General features: G+C 39.9%; 3 protein-coding genes across 12 annotated transcripts in view; 2 read left to right on the top strand and 1 right to left on the bottom strand.

Annotated features, from left to right (window-relative positions):
- EIF2AK2 (eukaryotic translation initiation factor 2 alpha kinase 2) overlaps positions 1 to 9,113 on the top strand; it is a 28,422-nt gene extending 19,309 nt beyond the window's left edge. For all 7 annotated transcript variants that reach the window (XM_085576919.1, XM_085576922.1, XM_085576920.1 and 4 more), the window contains 4 exons: positions 1,946 to 2,068; positions 2,628 to 2,723; positions 5,642 to 5,704; positions 5,788 to 9,113. In XM_085576919.1, the coding sequence (XP_085433045.1) occupies positions 1,946 to 2,068; positions 2,628 to 2,723; positions 5,642 to 5,704; positions 5,788 to 5,907 (402 nt within the window). In that variant the 3' untranslated portion in view covers positions 5,908 to 9,113. The remainder of the gene's footprint in view (positions 1 to 1,945; positions 2,069 to 2,627; positions 2,724 to 5,641; positions 5,705 to 5,787) is intronic.
- On the bottom strand, positions 325 to 13,965 carry GPATCH11 (G-patch domain containing 11). Of its 2 annotated transcripts, XM_021528100.4 has the most exons (9): positions 13,581 to 13,965; positions 13,250 to 13,476; positions 12,352 to 12,393; positions 12,151 to 12,271; positions 11,359 to 11,449; positions 10,192 to 10,278; positions 9,366 to 9,447; positions 8,722 to 8,807; positions 325 to 6,060 (listed from the first exon to the last, which is right to left on the bottom strand). In XM_021528100.4, the coding sequence occupies exons 1-8, from the start codon at positions 13,625 to 13,627 to the stop codon at positions 8,752 to 8,754; spliced, it is 753 nt and encodes a 250-aa protein (XP_021383775.3). In that variant the 5' UTR covers positions 13,628 to 13,965; the 3' UTR covers positions 325 to 6,060; positions 8,722 to 8,751. The 2 variants fall into 2 exon arrangements, with proteins under 2 accessions (XP_021383775.3, XP_021383774.3); XM_021528099.3 differs by lacking the exon at positions 325 to 6,060 and having other exon boundaries at positions 8,260 to 8,807.
- The window catches only part of HEATR5B (HEAT repeat containing 5B), a 57,893-nt gene continuing 46,162 nt past the window's right edge, over positions 10,944 to 22,674 (top strand). The window contains exons 1-7 of one of the 3 annotated variants that reach the window (XM_085576910.1): positions 10,944 to 11,138; positions 17,337 to 17,505; positions 17,937 to 18,148; positions 19,736 to 19,844; positions 20,760 to 20,909; positions 21,398 to 21,569; positions 21,949 to 22,106. In XM_085576910.1, coding sequence (XP_085433036.1) covers positions 17,380 to 17,505; positions 17,937 to 18,148; positions 19,736 to 19,844; positions 20,760 to 20,909; positions 21,398 to 21,569; positions 21,949 to 22,106 — 927 coding nt within the window. In that variant the 5' untranslated portion in view covers positions 10,944 to 11,138; positions 17,337 to 17,379. Of the gene's footprint in view, positions 11,139 to 14,028; positions 14,250 to 17,336; positions 17,506 to 17,936; positions 18,149 to 19,735; positions 19,845 to 20,759; positions 20,910 to 21,397; positions 21,570 to 21,948; positions 22,107 to 22,674 lie in introns of those variants that run through there. The other 2 variants (XM_085576911.1, XM_021528091.4) reach the window with 2 other exon arrangements.

Below are 22,674 nucleotides of genomic sequence, written 5' to 3'. Positions count from 1 at the left end.
TCAAATTCTCACCACCAGAGACCTCCACAACTGGGACTGAAGTATCTTCACAGCAGGCAGCTCCAGTGAATCCACAAGTGCCTCACTTGATCCCCTACACACCCCAGCCATATTTGATACTTAACATGGGGTTCAAACCCTTGACCCTGAGATTAGGAGTCTCATGCTGTACAAGCTGAGGTAGGAATGAGGCTGTGGTCGATCAGGAGTGGTATTCTTCAATTTAATGCTCCTACTGAATCCACATGCTGCTTGCTCATTTCCCCCTACCCTGTGGCAGGCTGGAGATGAGAATTGGAGACACAAAAGGTAAAGAGCACAGGCTGAGATAACAACAATTTACTAGAAACAGCAGTGAGATAAGAAAACAAACACAGACCAAAACAGTAACAACATTAAAACCAGAAGTCTAAAAACAGAGGGTGATTCACATGCCAAAAGGTCACTGTGGAGCCCTACCTGATCATGCCATGCTCCCATGACCCAGAAGTGATTCTTTCCTGATTCCCAGAAAATGACATGAGGTGGTATAGAATAACCTCCTTGGTCTAGCCATGTATTCCCCATGGATTACTGTACAAATTAACCCTCTCCTGACCAGAACCAAGTTATACTGCTAACTCTTCTACTTGTGTTTGAATTGAGGAGCTTTCCTCTCCTCTTTGATCTGCTGTCAGCTTAGGTGGCTGTCTGAGATCTCCATAGCCCAGAATCAAAGTTGCAGGATAGGTTCAAGCTGAGATTAAAGTAATTTGTGTCTGGTAGGAACAGAGTCATTAAATAGTGTAGCCAGCTATAGGTACTATATTAAATATATGCGATCATGGTCAGACTTGAACAGAACAGCGTTTTTTACATGAAGATTTTTTTCTGTTGACTTTTAAGTATCTCATGGCCTTGTGATCCACTGGAGATTATTTGAGTAAAAGACAGCATGAGGCTCTTTGGTTTTGTTTTAAAAACATTCAGAAGTATAGTTTATCTTCTTTGGGAAACTTCATTGAAGCATATATAGTTCTATTTTTAGTTGTTTGACTTCATGTTCTGGTTTTGGCTAGGATACAGTTAATTTATTTTCAGTAGGTGGTACAGTGTTGTTTTGGCTTCAGTATTATAATAATTCTGATAACACTCTGATGTTTTGGTTGTTACTAGGTAGTGTTTACTTTAAGTCAAAGATTTTTTTTTTTTTTACATGCAAGAGGGGCTAATCTGGGCTCAGGAAGGGGATCTGGCATCAGTCAGTGGGTGGTGAGCAATTGTACTGTGCAAAACTTGTTTCTTCTTATTTTGTTTTTTTTTTTTTAATCCTTTTATCAATATTATTTAGCATTATTATTAAATTTTTCTTTTGTTTCAATTGTTAAACTATTTTTAATACAGCTTACAAGTTTACTTTTGATTCTTCCTCCCATTCCACTGCATGGTGCTTAGTTGCCAACTGGCTTTAGCCATGACATTGTCAAATTTAAAAAGGGGAACTTTAATGGAAATGTAAACATGATACTCTGAGATACCTGTAGTAAGCCTTAACTCTGCATTTGATTTAGTACGCATGATCCTTCTGTGCCTAGGAGAAACTGACTTGAGTGGAAATTTCATGTAAGACTAAATGCTTTGCCTTAGTGTATCAAGTTCTGGCTAGGATTGAAGAGTGAAAAGCACTTCAACATATAGAATGTTATATGTACAATGTATTTGAAGAGCAATTAAAGCATGACACAGTTATGACTGAGCTAGTGGAAAACGGGTTCTGTTACTGCAGAATGTACTACTTGAAATTTAGTTTGTTTTTAAAAATGATTTAACTTATTACTCTTTCCACACCTCTTAATGCTACTTTCTAGACAATCATCAGTTTTTATGGGAAACACTTCTGTGGCTGATTATGCTTGGTCATTTGGTGATTTTTTTTTCTTCTTTTTATTTATACATACAAAAATAGCCTCAGAATATATTCATATCACATAATAAAATAAAAATAGGTGACTTCGGTCTTGTGACTTCTGTGGCATTTGAGACACTGACTGAGAACAGAGGAACAAAATCGTATATGGCACCAGAACAGGTAATTATCCTGCTGTATTAGTGTCACTGTAATTAGATGTGTGCTATAAACTGAGCATTGGGTGTTCTCAATCCTAATGTCAGTATTAAAGCAGGTTGCCTAAAGTGCCTGGTGTGACTGTATGAGAGGATAACTGTACTCTGGAGAAGGCTTTACAAGTGTGGTAAAGTTTTTTGCTCTGTGTGAACATACAGTCTGACACTGCATGCTGTAAGGAATGCTCTTGTAAAACCAGACTGCCAGATATATATTTGAATTTAGGGCCCCTGCTAATTGCATAATTTGAGTTTCTCTGTTTGTTTCATTATTTGTCACAGGGCAGTATTGGCTTTATCTGTATAGGTCTGTAGAAGTCTTAATTTCAGGGTGTTCAGTGTGACATAATAGTCACTACTTAACAGGTCTGAGACAGAAAGGGTTAACAACTAAGAATAATACTGAATGGGGCCAGTCCTGTAGCCTTGGGGTGGAAGTTTCTGCTGACTTCAAATTTTGCTTTAAGAAGTGCTGTTCTCCAGTTGGATTTGATGCTTATATTGTTCTGTTCTCATCTTTCTAGACTGGGGTCAGATATGGAAAGGAAGTAGATATTTATGCATTGGGATTAATTTGGTTTGAAATTCTTTCGGCAATCACTCATCATGAAAAATCTGAGGTATGTAATCTTTAAATTTAAAATTTAAAAACTTTAAATTTAAAAACTCCCACTGTTGTTATTTTGCCTGCTGGTATCACATATTGATAATGTTCTAGAAAGAATCTCTTTGAGTACTATCTCTATTTACATTTTTTTCCTTAATTAATTTCCATAAAGCCTGTAAGTCCTCACACCTCAGCTGAAATTTTGTAACTGAGGGAAAGAAATACTACAGTTTATTTCACTCTGTCCTACTACACACACTAAAGCCCGAACATGTTAAAGAATAATGTCAAGCAAAAAAGGATGTCAAGTTTCTTACAAGTATTTTTCTTTGATCAGAAACTTAAAGGGAGTATTTTTCTAATTTTGGAAAATAAAAATTATGGATGGGTGAGTGCCATGCTCTTGTCTTCACTGCACAGTGGAGCAAAAAGAGTTTCCACTAAATCAAAACCCTTGCAGTTTTCCAAGATGAAAACAAAAGTGATTTGGAACACATTGCTTTAAGTGAAAGAGATATTATTTCAGAATGAAACCCCATGTTACTTAAGCTTTTTAAAAAAAGGTTTTCCTGTGTGCATTTTGAGCTTTTTATGTGCAAACCTACATTTTGGTAGGACAGCGAGGTAGCTGCTGGGTATTTTGTCTGAAGTAATTGTAGTTGCACTCAGATTTTGAACACTGTTAATCAGATCCTTTTGCCAGTGAAAAGATCATACCAGTGTGTCTGTTCAACTTGGCTCTCTCCAGCCACCTTGCAGTACTCCTCAGACCACCTGTTCCTGTTCACAGTTGACTGCAATTGCATGCACAGTTCCATGGTGTATACAGTTGGAAAAGCATGATTTCCTTAAACTATAATTTTGTGCTCTGCAGGCAGGTGGGGAAGTTATATGGATGGAAAGTCCTAGGATGGTCTTCAGCTGCTCCATTAAATTAGAAAAAATGGAAGATGATAAACTCTAGTGCTGGCAAGCCCTGCTGTAAGAACAGTGTAAAAGCAAAGTTGATTATTCTGTGCTGAATAACTGAATAACTGGTTCAGTTGATGATCCCCAGCAGGTAGGGCTACTGCTAAAGAGTAGGGAAAAAGCTTAAGTTTTTGGGAGCTGTTGTTTTACTGGAGAGTGGTTGTAAAGGGCTGGCTATGCCAGGCTTATAGGAATAGCTGATGATTCAGGATACACAGCTAAGTCCAAGAACATGACTGTCATCTTTAGGCAGACATTACACTAGTTAGCAGCTAATGAATTAAGCAGATTGATCTGTTTACCCAGAAAGCCACTTGCAGAATCACAGAATGATCACATGAATGGGTGAAGTTGGAAGGAGCTTCTGGGGGTCATCTAGTCCAACCTACCTCCTCAAGCAGGGTTCCCTAGAGCATGCTACTTGGATTTGTGTCCAGTATATGTCCAATCAGGGAGATTCCCTGACCTCTCTGGTCAATCTGTTGCAGTGCTCAGTCACCCACACAGTAAAGAAATTCTTCTTCATGTTCAGGTGGAACTTCCTGTGCATGAGTTTCTGCCCATTGACAGTGTGGACACCACCTAGCAGAGCCTGGCTCCATCCTCCTGGCACCTCCCTTCAGATACTCACAGACATCCATGAGTTCCCCTCTCAGTGCCTCTTCCCGAGGCTGAACAGACCCAGCTCCCTCAGCCTTTCCTCATCAGAGAGATGCTTCAGTGCCTCAATCATCTTTGTTACCCTCCACTGGAGCCACTCCAGGGGCTCCATGTCTCTCTTGTCCTGAGGAGCCCAGGACTGGACTCAGCACTCCAGATGTGCCTCACCAGGGCTGGGCAGAGGGGCAGAATCACCTCCCTTGAGCTGCTGGCAGTGCCCTTCCTAATGCACCCAGGATTCCATTGGCCTTCTTGGCCACAAGGACACACTGCTGGCTCATGGATCGCTTGTTGCTTACCAGGACCCCCAGGTCCTCCTCCACAGAGCTGTTTTCCAGCAGGTCAGCCCCCAGTCTGTGCTGGTGCCCAGGGTTATTTCTCCCCAGGTGTAGGACCCTGGATTTCCTTTTGTGGAATTTCAGAAGGTTCCTTCCTGCCCATCTTTCCAGCCTGTCCAGGTCCTTCTCAAGGGCTGTGGAGCACTCTGGGGTATCGGCCACTCATCCCAACTTTGTGTTATCAGTGAACCTGCTGAGGAGGCATCTGCCCCTTCATCCAGGTCATTGAAGAACAAATTAAACAATATTGGGCTCAGTATTGAAACTAGGAGGAACAGCACTGGTGACAGGCCTCCAACTAGACCCTGTGCTGCTGATTGTGACCCTCTAGGACCTGCTGTTCAGCCAGTTCTCAGTCCACCACACCAGCCATTTGTCCAGCCTGCTCTTCCTGAGCTTGCCTATCAGGATGTTGTCAGAGACAGGGTCAGAAAAAAAATTGTTAATCAAAAGCTATTTCTAAAGCATGTAATGACAAATATTCTGTTAGTTGCTCCACGTAGCATTTTATGCAATGACATAGAAATATGTGTGTGGTACTGAATATAATTAAAAAGAGGAAGCACACCTACTTGGCTTGCGAACAGAAACTCTGTTGTCTTGCTTTTTTCTTTTCTTATAATGTCATTATATTATATAAATCCATTACTTCTAAATTAAGGAAAGAAAGATAATGGTTCTGAAACAGGGGATGATTGAAACAAACATGTCATTCTTGTGTGTGAAGTTTTTAAGCTTAGAATTGGATAACAGTTGATGAAAAGGCCATAAAACTAAACCAAAGCACAACTAAATGGAAAAAGCCCCAACTTTCAAACTGTTTGCAGTTACTGTTTGAAGCCTTACATTTCCTGCAGATTTGTGTTTTCCTAACTACTTCAGTAAACTATATGGGTCATAAAGTGGAGATACAAAACATAAGAAATTAAAGCATACCAAAACTATTCTCTTTTATTAATTTCAGGTATGGCCTTCTGTGAGAAAAGGTGACCTTCCAGAGTGCTTCAACAACCACTTTTCAACAGAGGTATGAGATTTTAATATACTTTTTGGGTACTGTATTAACTTAAAAAAAAAAAAAATCTATTGACATTTAATTTTTTTTTGCAGGCATCCATAATCAAAAAGATGCTTTCAACAGACCCTTCAGCAAGAATCACTATATCTCATTTACTTGACCTTCTTAAGTCTGTTGATAAAGAGAAGGCACTTAGAAATTATTCTTATTAAATGTCCTTTCGCACTGTGTTTAAATCCAGAGTTTGATGAATTTATTACAGTCGATGAAATGACAGCAGATGTTAGAAACAAGATTTGGGGTGTGCCTTTTCCTTGGCCACATCAGCATTCACGTCTGCCGGCTGCACCTAGGACAGGGCACTTCTGCAAGAAATCACATGCAATTTTTACCTGGAAACATACGTTATGGATGAGCTGGACTGCTTTGTACAATAAGAACCTGGTCCTTTTCCCTTCAAAGATCATGCTGATGTGCTGAAGTCCTAACTGGGTTGTGGCAAATCCCTGCATGTGTTGCATCCATTATCCCTTACTATCTATTGCTTTCCATGGAAGAACTGTTGTCTGGTGGTATGTAACTCAAACCTTTCTGATTCGCTCAGTGATATTGTTAATAATTACTGCAATGCTCCTATTAGTACCAAGACTAGTTCTGGCAGAAAAGATACTAGGAATAGGTGCACATTATTCTTCACTTTAAGTACTTTAAAGTACTTTAAGTACTTTGTTTTCTTATCTCTTCACAGCTGCTGCTGACCTAGCAGCTTCAGTGCTCTAGAATTTAAACTTGTAAAATGAGGATTTCTTAAGAATTTAAATGTTAAACTTAGCTTCTAGGAAATCAAATTTAGAACAAATCTCAATTTTTGACAACTTTAGGTTTTTATAGTTGTCTTTTTTGGAAAGGAACATTCAAGGTGCTATTAATACAGAAAAATTTTCCAATTGCCTTAGTAGTAACCATTTGAAATTCTAGGCTGAGAGAGCACTTTAAACATTCCCATGCTTCTAGGATTTAGTCTCTTATTGTAATACCGAGGCATGCCTAACCTTTAATAACTGTACTTAGAGCCTCTGATGTGCCCACTGCTAGCCCCACAAAAGGGAACAGCAGGTTCTCTGCTGCTTTTCAGTTGTATCCTTCAGAGTTCAGTCTTGCCTGAACATGAAATACTCTGTGTGGTGTGGGGGAACAGGGTGAAAAGACACGCACATTGGACCTTCAGGGGCTTGTCTTTGAGCTCTATCTTGTCAAACTGTTCATTGATGTGGGGTCAACATAACTCCAGAAGAGCAAATGAGCAGAGATTTCTAAGCAAAAAAACCAGGTAATATGTGAAGTACTGTATGCTTTCTCTGATATGTTAAATGGGTTAAAAGTGGGTGACTGCTCTAAAAGAATGAATACAAATGAAGATATTTATATTCTTAGGAAAATTGCTCATGTTCTGGTGCAAGTATTTGTTGCTAAATAAGAATGTGATTGTATGTACTTTTGTAAGGCCTTACACTGCTTTCTTTTTTTCTCTTTATCATGAATGACATACATAGAATCATAGAATGGTTTGGGTTGGAAGGGACCTTAAAGATCATCAAGTTTCAATCCCCCTGCCCTGTGCCAGGGATACTTTTCAGTAGATCACATTGCTCAAGATCTTGTTCAACCTGGCTTTGAACACTGCCAGTGATGGGGTACAGCTTCTCTAGGAAACCTGTTCAGTGCTTCATCACCTTCACAATAAAGAATTCTTCCTAATATCTTATCTCAACCTTTCACTTCAAAGCCATTCCCCTTGTCCTGTCACTACATGCCCTTGGAAAAAGTCCCCTTCCAGTTCTCTTGGCAGCCCCCTTTAGGTACTGAAAGGCTGCTCTAAGGTCTCCATGGAGCCTTCTCTTTTCCAGAATGAACAACTCCAACTCAAGCAACTTCACTTGCCAGTTCTCTGGAGACCAGTGGATGCATGTCAACAGGTCCCATGGATTTGTGCACTTCTAGGTTCTCTAGATTTTCTTGAATCTGATCTTCTCCTTGATATCCCTAGCCAGGTTGAATTCCATCAGGGTTTTATGTTCTTCTAACCTTATCCTTGACTGGAATTCATAAAGTATTTCACTATGCTAGATTAATGAGTATTTCTTTGCAGCAGTCAAGATCTGTGAGAAATTATATATCCTTGCAGACAAAATACTACTATTTCTGCTTTATCTTTAATCTATTGGGATAAAATTAACATACAGTTGGGACTTGATGATCTTAAGAGGTCTGTTCCAACCTAAATGATTCTATGAAACTATTCATAATATGAAAATGGACATGTGACAATCTCTTGGCTGCATTTCCTTTACAGTTTTTGGACAGAGAGAATTAGTATCATTACCTTATTGCTCTTAAGTAATACTGAGTTTGTACAAGTAGTTTGTGATACATTTTCTCTGCATAGTATTTCTATACTTCAGCATCAACTTTTTATAAATGGCTAGTTATAGTAGCAACTACTGTTAACTAAAAACAAAAGGTCTATTAAAATGTATCTTTATGTAAAAAATGAAAACCCACCATCATGATCTAATTATATTTAATTGTGGAAAATATGCACCTTTATATACAACAGAATATCGGTTCAAGTAATGTCACTGTCATGTTTCACAAGCTTTTTTTTTACCCACCAAATTTAAGATAGTAAGCAAGACCAGTCTAGTATTTAGACATCTCTGTAAAGATGAAAAAACCCAGTTTTACACATTATGCAATAAAGTGATTGGCCAATATTTATGCCTTTACTCATACTTGAATTTTATTACCATTTGGGCAGCAGGTAAAGATGTGAAAGACTCAACTAACCTCTCAATTATGTTAGTTCAATTACAAAGACCAAGTTTTAATTCCTATTAAATTGTGCATTGAACAGAAAATATGAATTTAGCTTGTCAACTTAAACTCTTCTTCTGCATACTTTGGTATGAATTCTTGAGTATGGCATAGCTCCAATCCTTTTAAAAGATACTATGAATTATACATACTTATCTAGGGCTTCTTCATTTAGACTGGCTTTAGTCGTGATCTGAAGCACTGTCTCCAGGACAGTTTGAAGATAAATCTTCAGAGTCTACAGGAAAAGCGGAAAAAAAGTGAGTAGATGCAGCTCAGCGAAGGAAAAAATGGTTGCTGGAAATATTTCTAGAATCCATGTAGAACAGATTAAATAGAATTCAAGGTTTACAAGTTAGTGACTTGCAAATTTGTTTTAAAACAGCAAACACAAATTCTGCTTTCTTTGGTGTTGTGGAACTGGATGGTGTTGTAATTGTTTCAGAAACACCTACCAGCTTTTGCAGATTTTTATGGTATTGGTTTTAATATCTGAATTGTGTTTTCTCAAAATTAATTAAATTTTAATATAAATTCAAAGAAATTTCAGTATCGTTTGTTGTGTTTTGTGGGGTTTTTTTTTTGTTTATTTGCTTTTGGTTTTTCTGCATGTAAACCTAAAAACTGGCTAACAATCACAATAACAATATGTACAAAGCGAAAACCAGCAGCCTAGAAAGTAAATTAGCTATGTAGATTTGGAAGCTGCAGTAATAGAAAAACCAAGGATATATTCTACAGCTGGAGTCTAGCTGCACAAGCAAAGTAAAGCACCTACAAAATGGTTCACTCTCACCTTCATAGGTTGTTCCACACCAAATGCAATAGAAGTGCTCCTCTCTCAAATAGGCTGTCAGGATATGTAGCTTTTCTGATACCTAGAGATATGTACAGGTATGTAATGACTTGGGCCTCACATGACATAAACCACATTGAGCTACTGGTTTGCTAAAATTAAGTGTTTAACCTAATGCTATGGAAAAGCTACACAACACTGTGGTTCCACAAGACGAAAAGTTTCCCACATTTGTAGAAGAGTGCACAGGAATTCATGATCTCTGGAAAGTTGTTTGCTTATCCTTCTTTCCAGCTAAGAAATCTGCACTGAAGAGAGCTAAAAATACTACTTAGCTACCTGATTTCATGTGTATGGTATTTTCTGTGTTTTTTTTCCCACCTAATATCTGCCAATAAAACACATAAGGCTAACAACAGCAATGTAATCTAGTTCTTAAAAATATGTATTTCCAGTGTCTATCTTGAGATAATCTGTGAAAGCAAAATTAAAACTCAAAAGCAAGTAACTGATCTCGTGTATCTTGGCTAAGGAACAAAAATGTTTAAAATTTAATTTCTAGGCTAATTTTTTCAGAGATCAGCCTCAAAACAGATGAGCAATAAATCAGTGGTTTAATATTTAATATTTTATCTTGTAATGGCTATAAAAGACACTGCTCTAGGATTGCAAAGAGGCCCTTTACTACAGTGTGGGAAACGTGTATATATATATATATATATATATATCCTTTATACATGTATGTATATATATATATACAGTTTCAAGGAATATTACATTTAATTTTGAATTGAGCAATTAATTCAGTTGAAGAGCTTACACTTACACTTAAGTCTGTGCTTGTGCATTCATCTTCCTTGTCTTCCTCATCAGGTTCTATCCAAAACCAAGTCTCCTTAGGAATATCAATATCCTTAAATAACAAGGGATTTAAATGGAAGTTATCTGTCCTTTTTAAGTTTTCTTGTAAGATGCTGGATAAAACTAATTTCTAGGATGTGAGCTTTTAGCCTTTAGAACTTGCATGTATAGTATAACCAAGAATTACTAAAGCTGTAGTTAAGTACAGCAGTCAACTTCTATCACTTTTTTTAAACAACGGAATGCATGCCAATGCTAACACCTATTTTTATTTCATCTATATTTGGTATGTGCAAGGCTACACAGCAACATAATCTCACACCAAGCCTGTGAGCAGATACCGTTTTTTATCAGTAAGACATGCCCCAAGTTATTTTATTAATAGATGACACAGTGCTTCCTAATTCACCTCAGGTGAAAATAAAGGAAGAAAAGTAAACAAGGATGATGTAAGCTTAATTCAGCTGACTTGATTTGAAGCAAACTAAGTAATATTGAACAATCTCAGCAGAAGTTTTCCAGTGGCAAAAATTCATAGTAGCTCACTGCTATTACCCATTACCCTTGCAAATAGAAGGCACTTAGTTTTGTGGGTTTTTTTTTTTTTTTTTGTGTTTCTCAATGCTGCTTTGGTGAATCTGCTGATTCCCTCAATGATGATCCCCATTTTTGGACTAAAGATCTGCCTGGTCCTGGAGAACCTACTTTTAAGTGACTCTGCTTGAGGACAAAGACCAAACACAATGGCTTTCAGAGTCCATTGCCAATGTGAATCACTGTGTGATGATGTTGCTCCCTCACTTGAAGCAAACAGCACCATTATATAGGATGGCCTGATACTGGCTACTGGAAGAGATGCAAACAGCTCAGCAGTAACCACAAGAATGCAGAAGCAAAACCACATGTCCTCACGTAAGTTACCATGAGGTTGTGCACCTTCAACTACACTAATGGTACAAACACAGACTTGGAAATATTTTAAGAGAACTGAAATGTTGCCAAACATCAAGACTTAAGCTAGTTACCCTAAAATTTTAGAGAACTTCCAAGAACTGAACCATTACATTGCAGCCTGTATCTCTAACCTCTTAAGTCTTCTTTCTAACCCTCCAGAAAATCCCCCAGGTCTCACTTTTTGCACATCTAATTGCTGGCAGGCCCTCTGGCTTTTTCGCAGGTCTCCTTCCATCTTACGTTCTTCTTGTTTGGTTTTGAATCTTACTCTGTTAAGAACAAGCAGAGGTAAATAAGCAGGCAGACACACAGTGACAGATGCATTACAGTGCGCAGCTTTACAGAACTGGAAAATCTAAGATTCTATTCCTACTAATTTTCTCAGACTTGAACAACATTGAAGTTAAGAAGTCATTCTGACATTATTTCTGTGGGAGCACACTTGTATTGGGAATTACACCTTCAAGATACTTTTTTTGACCACAATACACTTTCTTCATTAGGTTTTCCCTGACATAAAAAAATGGTTCACTAAACATCTGCAAAAGCTACAGCCTTTCCTCAGCTTCTCTTCTCCATATATTACAAGCAAATCAGAAGAAAACCAAAACAATACAATCTTTAAATGTACCCTGACTTTTAAAATCATTGTACCAATAGTGTTTAGAAATATCTGTGGATTTTATATTTCAAAATATGTTTCTCTAATTAAAAAAGCCACATATGACTTGAGAAAAGGTAGTATGTGTAGTTTGCATTATCAACAATTAGAAAACTAAATGGTGCCACATGCTTTTAGCATTAGTGTTCATCTACTTTTGCTTTAGAACTGAGAAAAAATTACTCTGTATGGTAACTCTCACCCTTCATTCAAAACATGATACTAGCACATTAAAAGAATAACCAAACATCAAGCATAAAAAGAATTGCTACTTAGACATTCCTTGGAATATCAGTTGTTTGACTTTACCTGAACTGATCTGCAGCTTGTTCATTTGCTTGTTTTTTCATATGGAGTTTTTGTCTACAGTTTTCCAGTTTTTCTTCAGCTTTTCGCTTTTTTAATTCCTCATGACCAAGCCCACTTCTACCTATGTAAGTTCAAAACATAAATGTAAGCAGTTGAGAAAGCTCTGATACCCAACAAAATAAATCAGAAAGCACTACAAACCTGTTTTTATGTTCAGAGGAATAGGTTCAACAATGCCTTCTCCTGTGAGAGAAAAAAAAAAGTCAATTTAGAAACCTGAGTTTCTCTCACACAATGATTTGTGCAGTGTATTCAAGCAGGCAAGCTGCTTTTGCCATTATTGTGATTTTTTTGCTTGGAAGCTGAAAACTTCCCCATCAGTATACATTTAGTGCACTACAAATGACACAGCTGTACTGGAAACTCTCTCTTCTTTTTTGGTTTGTCTGCTGGAATCCTATGTACTTTTTTGTGAAAAAAAAAAGGTGTTGACATGACAGGTGTAAGATGCCTGTGATGAAGACTGCTTTGTTATTGCCTTCTGGAGCCTTTTCATTCTGCAATATCATAGCAGTGGTGAAGAATAAAAAAAAATTTGTCTGGGCTAGTTCATTGTGATTGTTTGCCAGAGATGCTAAACTGGCACAGCAGTTTCCTTGTTTGATTCCTTGATTTACTGATTTTTCTTCATCTATTAAGGTTTTGTAAGGGTAGGCCAGTGTGCACTGTTTCTTTTTCAAAATCCAACTATAAATTTCAAGAGGATCTGATGTTTTTTTTAACACTATTAGCTTTGCAAAAACATCAGAACATCCTTAATGCAATTCCTGTAGGTATGCATGTATGCAAGTGCACTTACTGAGCTGCAAGTACTGCGCTTCCCTTGCATCCCTCAATACTCTGTACTATTTTTACGTCAGTTTTAGGGATTTGGTGTCATATTTTGTTCTGTCACGGCACCTTCACAGTTCTGTAATGCTATAATGCTCTCCAAGAGGCACTTATTGACCCATCAACAAATGAAGTGAGAGTTGCAGCCTGTAAAATATTAAGGTATAACTGAACACTGACACACACTTCCAGAGAGCGACAAACTTACCACTTTTGCCAAGGGCCTGGCCACTCTTGTAGCCCATCTTCTGGAGCAAAGCAAAGCCTTTGTTCTCACTGCCCAATGCACTTTTCAGTACCAAGTCACGTCTCTCTTTTTCTTCTTCTTTTATGCTTTTTTGTCTGTTCTTCTCATTGGCTTCTTTTTGCTTTTCTTCTTTCTGAATAGCTTCCTTCACCCGCCTCACCATGGGCAAGCCTGGCCTGACATCCTGTCTGTGAGTTAGTAACTCCAGTAAATATTAGCATATTTTTTTAAACAGGTTTATAATCACTTAAGAAGGGTGAAAAAAAAAAAAAAAGTAAGAATACCTACTTACTTAATAAATAAATCGGACATATAGTCTTCCTCTTCCTCTCCCTCCATGCTTAGCACGTCTCTGTGCCGACGCCTCGCTTATGGACACGGTCAGTGCGTGTTACCGAGCATTTTATTTCTCTGTGCGTCCCGTACGAGTTGGGGCACTGAGGGGCCGGGGGACGAAAGCACCGGAACCCGCCGGGCCGGGCTGCCCCCGGCCAGCCCCGGGGCACCCGCGCCTGCCCCCAAGCCCACAGCGCGTCTTTCCGGGCTCCGCTACCACCGGCCACGGGCGGCCGCGGCGCCGCTACACGCCCGGGAGCCCCGCAAGGCACAGCCGAGCGCCGGGAGCAGGAGGAGCCTCGGGAGCAGCCCGGGAGCCGCGCACCTACCCGGCCCGACCTGGCCCGGCCGCCCCGCGGCGCCTGCGCGGAGCCGCCCCGCGCGCGGCGCCTGCGCCGCTGCCGCTTCCTGGTGCGGGCCGCGGGGCCGGGCTGCGTCGGGCCGGGGCTGGGGCAGGGCCGCTCGCGTCCCCCTCAGCGCCCCTCCTCTCCCGCCACTCCTGGGCACGGCGGCGGCTGAAGCGGCCGAGCTCGCCGGTGATGGTGCCGCGGCCGGGGGCGAGCGCGGCGCAGCGCGCCCACGCGTGACCGTGACCGGCGGGACGCGGCCGCCGCACGCGAGGAGCGTAAGTGACCGTGAACGGCCCGGGCCAGGCCGGCGGCTGCAGCGGGGTGGGGGCAGGGCCAGGGCCGGGGTCCGCGCTACCCCTCGGTGTGTGGGAGTCGGCGTGCGCGCTCGGAAGGCAGCCCGCATCCTTCCCTCGGCATCGTCTCCTCAGCCTCGTTGCCTGAGTATCGATCCCTGACGGCTGGCGCTGCACCGCTGCATTCCTCCTGGGGGGTTTCCAAAGCCAGGCATGATGCTCTGAGAGCTGCTACAGCTTTTTAAAGTAGCCGATACAGGTAGTGGGACCCAGGCGCGAAAGTCTTTTCACCTGATGGAGTCCTTCAGGAGCGTGCGACTTCGCCTAAACTTGTCTGTTTCTCGATTTTCTGACTTCACTGAAGCGCACGCGTGATGAAGATATAAGTAGTCGATTTAGCCATAGGAAAACAGCTAGGGAATAGAAAGGAATTCTAGTACCCCTGAACGTTTTTGTATCTTTGTAATGCTCCAGCTTACCTCACTGGTTGCTGGTTGACTTTGGTCGGCTTTGGCTCTTCATCCCGTGGAGATCACAATGTATTTATTTCTTGTAACATTCACAGCAGGATCCTTGCCAGGATCGGTGGAACGCAGTAGGCCTTTTGGAGCAAACCTTTGGCCAGTGTCAGTGAGTGTTGGATTGTGTACATAAGTAGCTTTGTGTTAGACCGACTCTTCAGTTAGCTGAATATTTGTGTAATTGTTCTTGTGTCTGGTGCCTTGCACTTCACCAGCACAGCTGAGTGTATATGCAGGATTTTTTGCTTAGAACCTGTGTTTCCTACATTTTAAATGAAGCGTTATGGGAATGTGGGGAGGGTGCATAAGGTGCCCATGGCTCGTATGGCCAGGGGCAAGAGAAACCTTTTATGTGGGGAGGAAAAGGAATAACGAGCTGTGCTGTCCAGGAGTGCTTATGGTATTTATGTGCTGTGTGGGTGTGACAAGCAGTGCAGATCTCTGGGATGATATCCGAAGAATCACAGTGCCATCATTCATTGCGCCTCTCTCTGCTCACCTCTAAAGGTGTTTTGATGTGACGTGTCTGAGTTACTGACAGGCCATGTCTTCTCAGTCCTTTATAAGCATAAAGAAAAAAACCAAAGAAACACCTGATGGAAAATGTCTTTGGAGGAGTTAGGGAGGGCTGTGTGTGCTTCCATATGTGGCTCTTCCACCTTTACTGGAGCTGTATGCAGTGAAAAATATGCTAAGTTGTAGCTATCATGCTGGCATGGTAGCATGGAGGAAGGTTTTAGAAAGGCCTTGGGAATGGTAAACTGAGGAAAAGGATACATTCATGTATGCCCCATTGTTTTAGAAAGGCTTTGGGAATGAGAAAATGAGGGAAAAGATACATTTATGTGTGCTCCACTGTTTCGGGAAAGTCCCGCTTCAGCATTCCTCTGTAGACCCCCTTCTCCCCACCCCTGAGCAGTTCCCATTGGACCCGGCCCCTGGGGTGGTTCTGATGTGCCTTAGCTGGACAGTATCCCCATTGTTTAGACCTTATCTCTTAATTTTGCTGTATAAAACTGTATCTGGGCAATAGCCCAGGGCCTTTGGTCCCTGCAACGCTTCAGGCAATACAATCTATCTGGACAAGCATACCATTGGTCTCTCTGGGTCTCTTTATCTCGAATCCTAGCGGTGACTGAGGCAGCGCCGCAGCTCGGACCGTGCTAACCCAGACGCTGCCTGGTGAGCCCAGGGCAGTGGGACCGCGGAAAACCCCGGCCCCGAGAGGGGACAGCTAGCCGGAGGGTCCCGGGGGGCCAGGGAGGGGCGGGGGACAGCAGCAAGTGACCCCCGAAAGCAACAAGTAGCGGTCAAAGCGAAGCAACACTAAGTGCTGAAGTGCAGGGAACAACCTTAACATTAAAGACATCGTGATGCTTTAGTTTCATCAGGACCAAATCATTAAGGTGGATCTGGAACTATAATACAGCATTAGTATGTCACCTTACTAATGTCTCATTTGGGGAGTGCTTAAAAAAAATCAACTTAAGCCACTTCTTTTGACTTTAAGAATTTGTTGAGTTTGACCATGAATGAGGAAGCAGCTGTGAGCTCTTGAGAGCAAAAGTGGAGCAGTGCAGCTGTCAAAAGATGATGCCTGTTGAAAGCTGATGTCTTGCATAATACTCTGTAGTTATATTGCGCTCTCTGTTTTGCTTGGGATCCTAGTTTCAGCATCTCTGTATTCAGGTTTTGGGGTTGGTTGCTTTTTTGCTTCTTGGGTTTCTTTTTGCTGAAGATGGTTGATTTAATATTGTGATTTTAGGTAAGTTTTGTGGGTTTTTTCCCTTCTGAGAGCTCTGCATTCAATAGCTACACTTTTCTTCAGGTGGTTTGCTAAGATGAAGTTGGCAGAGTGTTTGTTTACGCTGATAGTATGCTTTTGGTGGTGCTTCGATGCCAGCCCCCACTGATTGAGCAGGATCACCAGTGCTCCATCTGCAGGATTTTGCCTGCTGGGGAGATGTGCAGTAGTTCGGCTGCTGCTTGTCTTCTAGGCTGTCACTCCTAAGGCTTGTTGCATTTCAGGGAGCTTGCTTGACCACCACTTGAAGCAAGACTGGTGCGATCAATGAAATACTAGGTCAGTGATGCCAAATCCTACCCCTGTTCCTGCTTCTCCCAAACTTGTGTTAGCTGGAAATTCCTACTTGTGGTAGGCTCATCTTCTCAGCTTGGCTGTTGAAGGGTGTTGAGAAGGGGGCCAGGTTCATGCCCCAGCTTTGGGCATGTGCTCAAGGGTCTTGACAATCCTTTTTCATGTAAGTGGAGACAGTGAGATGATTCCTTTACCTTCTTTGAACTTTGGTCTATTTTTCTTGGCTGAGAGTTTGTACCCTGAAATTGCCTATAGGTGCTCTTTTTACAGTTAACATCTCCGTTCTCTGAAATACTAATGAATGGACTTAGTGTGTAAATATAATGAGTAGTTTTTATGATGGATGATTTAGCTTAGACAAGTCTAAGCAAGCTGAATATTTTAATTTAATTTTCAAAGCTTTGTACTGAGGTACTGTTCTTCATACTAATATTTACATTTTTATTTTAGAGTTTCTACAGAGATTCACAATAAAATTGTAATTCAACCCATTATGGAGCTGGCTCATAGTTTGTTACTGAACGAGGAAGCATTAGCGCAAATCACTGAAGCAAAGAGACCAGTTTTTATCTTTGAATGGTTGAGATTTTTGGATAAAGTGCTGGTAGCTGCTAACAAGGTAATTTAATGGGCTTTTCTTCCCCCTTATTTCTAAATAAACTTCCTTCTAAAAAGTATTTTTATAAATTTCATGTCAGAGAAAGTTTACAGGTAATGGCCAGATGGTACCTGTATGGTTACAGATACAACCTGAAGAGTCTCTGTGCTAATTTGTAGATTTTAAATGTTTAATTGTAGGCAGTCAGTAAGCAGCTGGTAAGTATTTTTAAAAAGTAAAAATTAAATTGGACAGCAGCTAATTCTGAACATTTAGCATCTGTCTCTGCTGTTGTTGAATGTATCTCATATCTCTCTGAGACAAGCAATTTGCTGAGTTACATACAATTGGGGGTGGTATAAAGTTTACTTCAATTTCTTATAGATTTTCCTGGGTGTTAGAAGCAACACAATGGGTTAAACTCCTTTTATTTATTTTTGATCTGTTAACAGACAGACGTCAAGGAAAAACAGAAGAAACTTGTAGAACAGCTAACAGGACTCATCAGCAGTTCCCCGGGGCCACCAACACGGAAGCTGCTTGCAAAAAATCTTGCTGCTCTCTACAGCACTGGAGACACATTTACTGTTTTTCAGACACTTGACAAGTGTAATGATATCATCAAGAGCAAAGATGATACTGCAGCCTATCTGCCCACAAAGCTGTATGTTTTGGGGAAAGGGGAATGATTTTTAAGCCAAGTGGTCATGGATATTACAGAAGAATCTGCCTATATATGTTCATGCTATGTTTGTTTATATTTTGTGTGGTTGTTTGGAGTTATATATGCTTGATATAGATAGCAGAGAGAAGCACTGGATTGAGATTGTGGAGGGCAGGATTCAAAGGTAACACATACATGTCTATGTGAAAGTGAAATGGTTTTCTCTAGGCAAGGTGACTCTTCACCTGCTTATGGCATGGAGAGGATAACATATTCATGAAGGTATTCCACCAGTGGAATTACTGCTGATTGTGCTCAGATATCCCATTGAAGGTGGAACCTGCAGATTGTCAAATCAGAGTGTTATCTGTGCCTAGAGAATTGTAACCAAATAGTCAAATTTTTTTTTCCCCATCAGTTGTTGCATTTTCTATTCTCCTAGCATATTAAGCTGCACAGGTCTCTCAAGCAGATTCTCTGCATGTGGCTATGTGGGTGCATGGATGCATGATCCAGCTTGTCTTTAGTCATAGGAGCAGTCCCATTGGTAGGAATTTGGTTAATGTCACAAACAACTTCCACTGAAACCATTTTTGGTACTTTCCCATGTGCTGCTTCATATGTTCGTGGTGTCTAGTGAATCCAAATTTGGTCTTGACTTCAGACATTATGACAACAAAAGGATTTGACAATAAAATCTGGAATAGTCCCTGTTTGGGCAGATACTGTCCTTTTATTTCTAGCTCTTGCAGCTGTGTGAGAATCTTGTGTAAATGGGGAGTGTTTTTACTATAATATGCTATGACATTTACGCTACCAAGTCATAGTCCAGAAGGATTTTTAACGGACACATGCCCATTAGAGGGGAGACTGTAATGAGTTTGTGATGTAACTTTGCTAAAAAAGTATTTAGCCAGCAATTACAGATTTAAAAAAACCTCATTCCTTTCTAATGAAAAAATACATGTTTTCAGGAGCTGTTTCTGTGACTGTCCTGGAACAGTTTGTATATATAACTGCAATGTGGTGATAACTAAACATGCCTAATTTCAAATGACAGAGCAATAAAAACATGAAAATAACTGGATCCAGAGATTTTACAGTGCCTGTGCAAGAGATTTTCCTGTGTTGTGCAATAATTTCTTCATTTTAAGTTCTTAGTCTTGAAAAAAACCCCATAATTTAGTATCTACAAAAATGTGTCAGGATTTAGTACAGGCTAGTGGCTTTCTTGCAGATGTTTGGAAAGGAGACAGTTTATTGAAACACAAAACCCTAATCTTGCTGAGATTTCAGTCTATCTCATTTTCTCCAGAATTTTGCACTCTATGTGTAGATCCTATAGTAATACCCTTTTAAATACCTTTGTATTCTTAAAAGCTGGTAACTTTTATGTTGCTTTTTTTTTTTGTAAACAAAAGAATTATTTAAATGGACGTTGTTAAACAGCCAGTATAAGTAGCAAATAAATAGCAAATAGATTTTTATTCATCATTGTTGATTAGAACATGTATTTCTATTTAACTATTTGTTTTCATTTTATAATACATTAGTATGTGTGTACTCTTTTTCTCTATTTTCTCATAGGGCTGCTGTAGCATGTGTTGGAGCATTTTATGAAAAAATCGGGAGAATGCTGGGTAGTTCTTTTCCAGAAACTGTGAATAATCTGTTAAAGTCTCTGAAAAGCGCAGAGGTAAGTTTCAATTTATTTATGTGGTCTTAATTTCATTTTCAACTAAAATATACTTCTTCCAGTGGTGTTTTCCAGATTACCTAGGTTGTTTTTCTTCTGCACTGAAGGATGCAAATCACTTACCTAGCTAGTTTCAAGTCTACTGCAGAGAGTTTAGACTTTATCATATGAGTATTGGAATAGTTACTTCATAGTGAAGTCAGTAATTAAAATTCAGAAATGACTGCATCTGTCGTTTCTAACTGCTGTGTTAAGATTTTTGCCCATGTACTCTAAATAAACATTTAGTTGCTAAAAATTAATGATGAATACTTAAATTTTGTGGGGAAGCTGTTACTCTGCATGTGAGGAGAATACACTGTGCCCTGAAAAGAGAGAGTGTGTCATGATATTGAGAGAATGTATCCTGGGCTGTTAGTGGGTCTGATTTTATGCAAAAAGTTCTGTTGGGGCAAGTTGGAATACTGACTGTGTGGACCTTGTGGTGTCAGCTGTTCTCTTCAGCTGTGTTGTGCTTGTGTGTGAATTTTTTTATTGTATTTATTTATGTGTATGCTTTCAGATTCTGTGTGCAGGTATAACTTGGGCTTCTCATTCTCTCTTATCAGCTGTTTTTTCTTTTTTCCCCCAGAAGTCTGCAGTTGTTAAATAGTGGGGCAGTGCAGAAGCAGTTTACCTAGTCCCTGTTTGTTGAGTTGCCTGAGCTCAATTTATGTCACAACTGAGGGACTTTAAGTTAAGCTGTGTGGTGTTTATTTCTATTTAAAATCAGCTACATATCAGTTATATATGACTCCATTTTCTGTTTGCAAGAACATTCCTGCATAGAAGCAGGAAAGTGTGTAAGTATACACCTGGTTCTTAATGTAGCTGCTGTGTCTGCATTTTTGTATCAATGTTTTTGTGTGTGTGCAGTCTCAGGGCCGCAGTGAAATCCTGATGAGTTTGCAGAAAGTCCTCAATGGACTTGGAGGAGCAGCAGCTTCTTGTCACCGTGATATTTATAAGAATGCCCGGTCTCTGCTGACGGACAGATCGATGGCTGTGCGGTGTGCAGTGGCTAAGGTGGGTGCCTTCTTACCAGTCACAGAAATTCCTGTGCTGTGGTTGGGGAGTACCTGCAATTGAACTGGGACCTGTTGTTCAGGAAGGGAAATTTGATAATTATTGGACAAGGTAAGTCCTTACTAGTTTACACTGCAGGCTCAGACATTTGACTTATTTCACAGGTACTGTAGTACTGTATTTCCCACTTGATAAAAACATATGAGATGGAGTATGTTATCCATGAGGCTCAATGGGAGAGGTTTTTGGTAACATGGTTCATGTGTAGAGCTGTCTTTTAATTTTTTAAATTATGTATTAGCCTCTTCCATGACTCTTCTAATTGTTTACTCAGCTAGATAGTTGGCATGTGGAAGAGTGTGTGTAAGTTAATTCTTGAAACTTTCATATTAAAATATTTTCTGAATAAACTTGATGATAGCAGTCTAATACTTGGATAAAATATAAGAATGGTCTCCTGGTGCTTAGCAAGTCTATTTTTCCTACAGTGTCTGCTGGAATTACAGAATGAAGCGGTGTTCATGTGGACAGCGGAACTAGAGAATATTGCAACGCTGTGCTTTAAAGCTCTGGAAAACTCAAACTATGGTGTGCGAGTTGCAGTGTCAAAGCTTTTGGGGACAGTCATGGCTACAGCACTGATACCAAAACAAGCAACAGGTACAAGCCCTTCTGGATTCCATGTCTACATTGGCAGACTTAGTTGCACTTTCAGTACCACGTTGCATGACAGTGCTTCATGACACATTGATTTCCCAGTAAATGGAAGCTTGTAGATGGATTGTTTGTTTTCACAAATCAATAAGCTAAAAAGAGTGCAGAATCTCTATTGTAGTCATACAAAGAAAAGACAGCAAACTATCAAAAATCACTTGGGAGAAGTGGCTTATTTTTTTAAGCATCCAAGTAAATTTTTATCTGAAATATTGGGTAAATTTGTTTTTGCATGACAGTTTTGAGTTACTAAGTCTAGTTTCAAAATCATTGCTTGTGTTGGTTGGAACTTTGGAAACAAATTATTACTTTTCTTTTTAAAAAGTGATGCGGCAAAATGTGAAGAGAGCCACACTTGAGGAGGTCTTGGAGCTCATGGCCACAGGATTTCTGCGGGGGGGATCTGGTTTCCTGAAGAGTGGTGGAGAGATGTTAAAAGTAGGAGGATCTGTCAATAGGGAAGTGCGAGTTGGTGTTACCCAGGTTTGTAATTTTTTTAATCAAGTAAAATTTATACATAATACCTTTTCATAGGAAAAATACACATTTCTGTTCTGTATTTATTTGTAAGTTAATTTACAGGTCTAATTTGACTTTTCTGTTTTGTGAGATGTACATGAGATATCATTCCCCCATCTACTTTCTTCTACTATTGATATGCAGTAACAATAGATTAAAATACAAGCTAAGGAAAACTTATTGGTCAGTGTACATTGGTGAGATTAACTTGCAAAAATACTTGAAAACTTAGTATGTTAAAGACTTTAATTCCTTTTTAAAATTTTGTTTATTTTTAGACAGGATGCCCTTTTATGGCTCCCTTCTGAGCTGCAGCTCAGATTAGTTAAACAACATTTCTTCTTTCCATATATCTCTTATAAATAGGTGAAATCTGATGAATGTGGAAGCTCCTTTTGTCTGAGAGAGAAAGGTGGTGGCAACATCTCTTCAGATTCAGACATTCTTATGCTGATGTGTATTTCACTATGCTGCAATAACTTCTCAGAATCCAGATTCTTTGATCATAAGTTATTTTGTGAAACCCTTTATT

This window comes from Lonchura striata, chromosome 3 (genome assembly GCF_050655825.1).
Source record: "Lonchura striata isolate lonStrDom1 chromosome 3, ASM5065582v1, whole genome shotgun sequence".
NCBI classification, from domain to species: domain Eukaryota; kingdom Metazoa; phylum Chordata; class Aves; order Passeriformes; family Estrildidae; genus Lonchura; species Lonchura striata.
This window is presented reverse-complemented; position numbering and strand designations above follow the sequence as displayed.

Coding starts and splice junctions, on each gene's coding strand:
- GPATCH11 (XM_021528100.4), bottom strand. CDS start 13,627: ATGGAGGGAGAGGAAGAGGAAGACTATATGTCCGATTTATTTATTAA. Junction 11,450..12,150: donor CAAGCTGCAGATCAGTTCAG/GTAAAGTCAAAC, acceptor TGTTCTTAACAG/AGTAAGATTCAAAACCAAAC. Junction 9,448..10,191: donor GCACAAGCACAGACTTAAGT/GTAAGTGTAAGC, acceptor ACATATCTCTAG/GTATCAGAAAAGCTACATAT.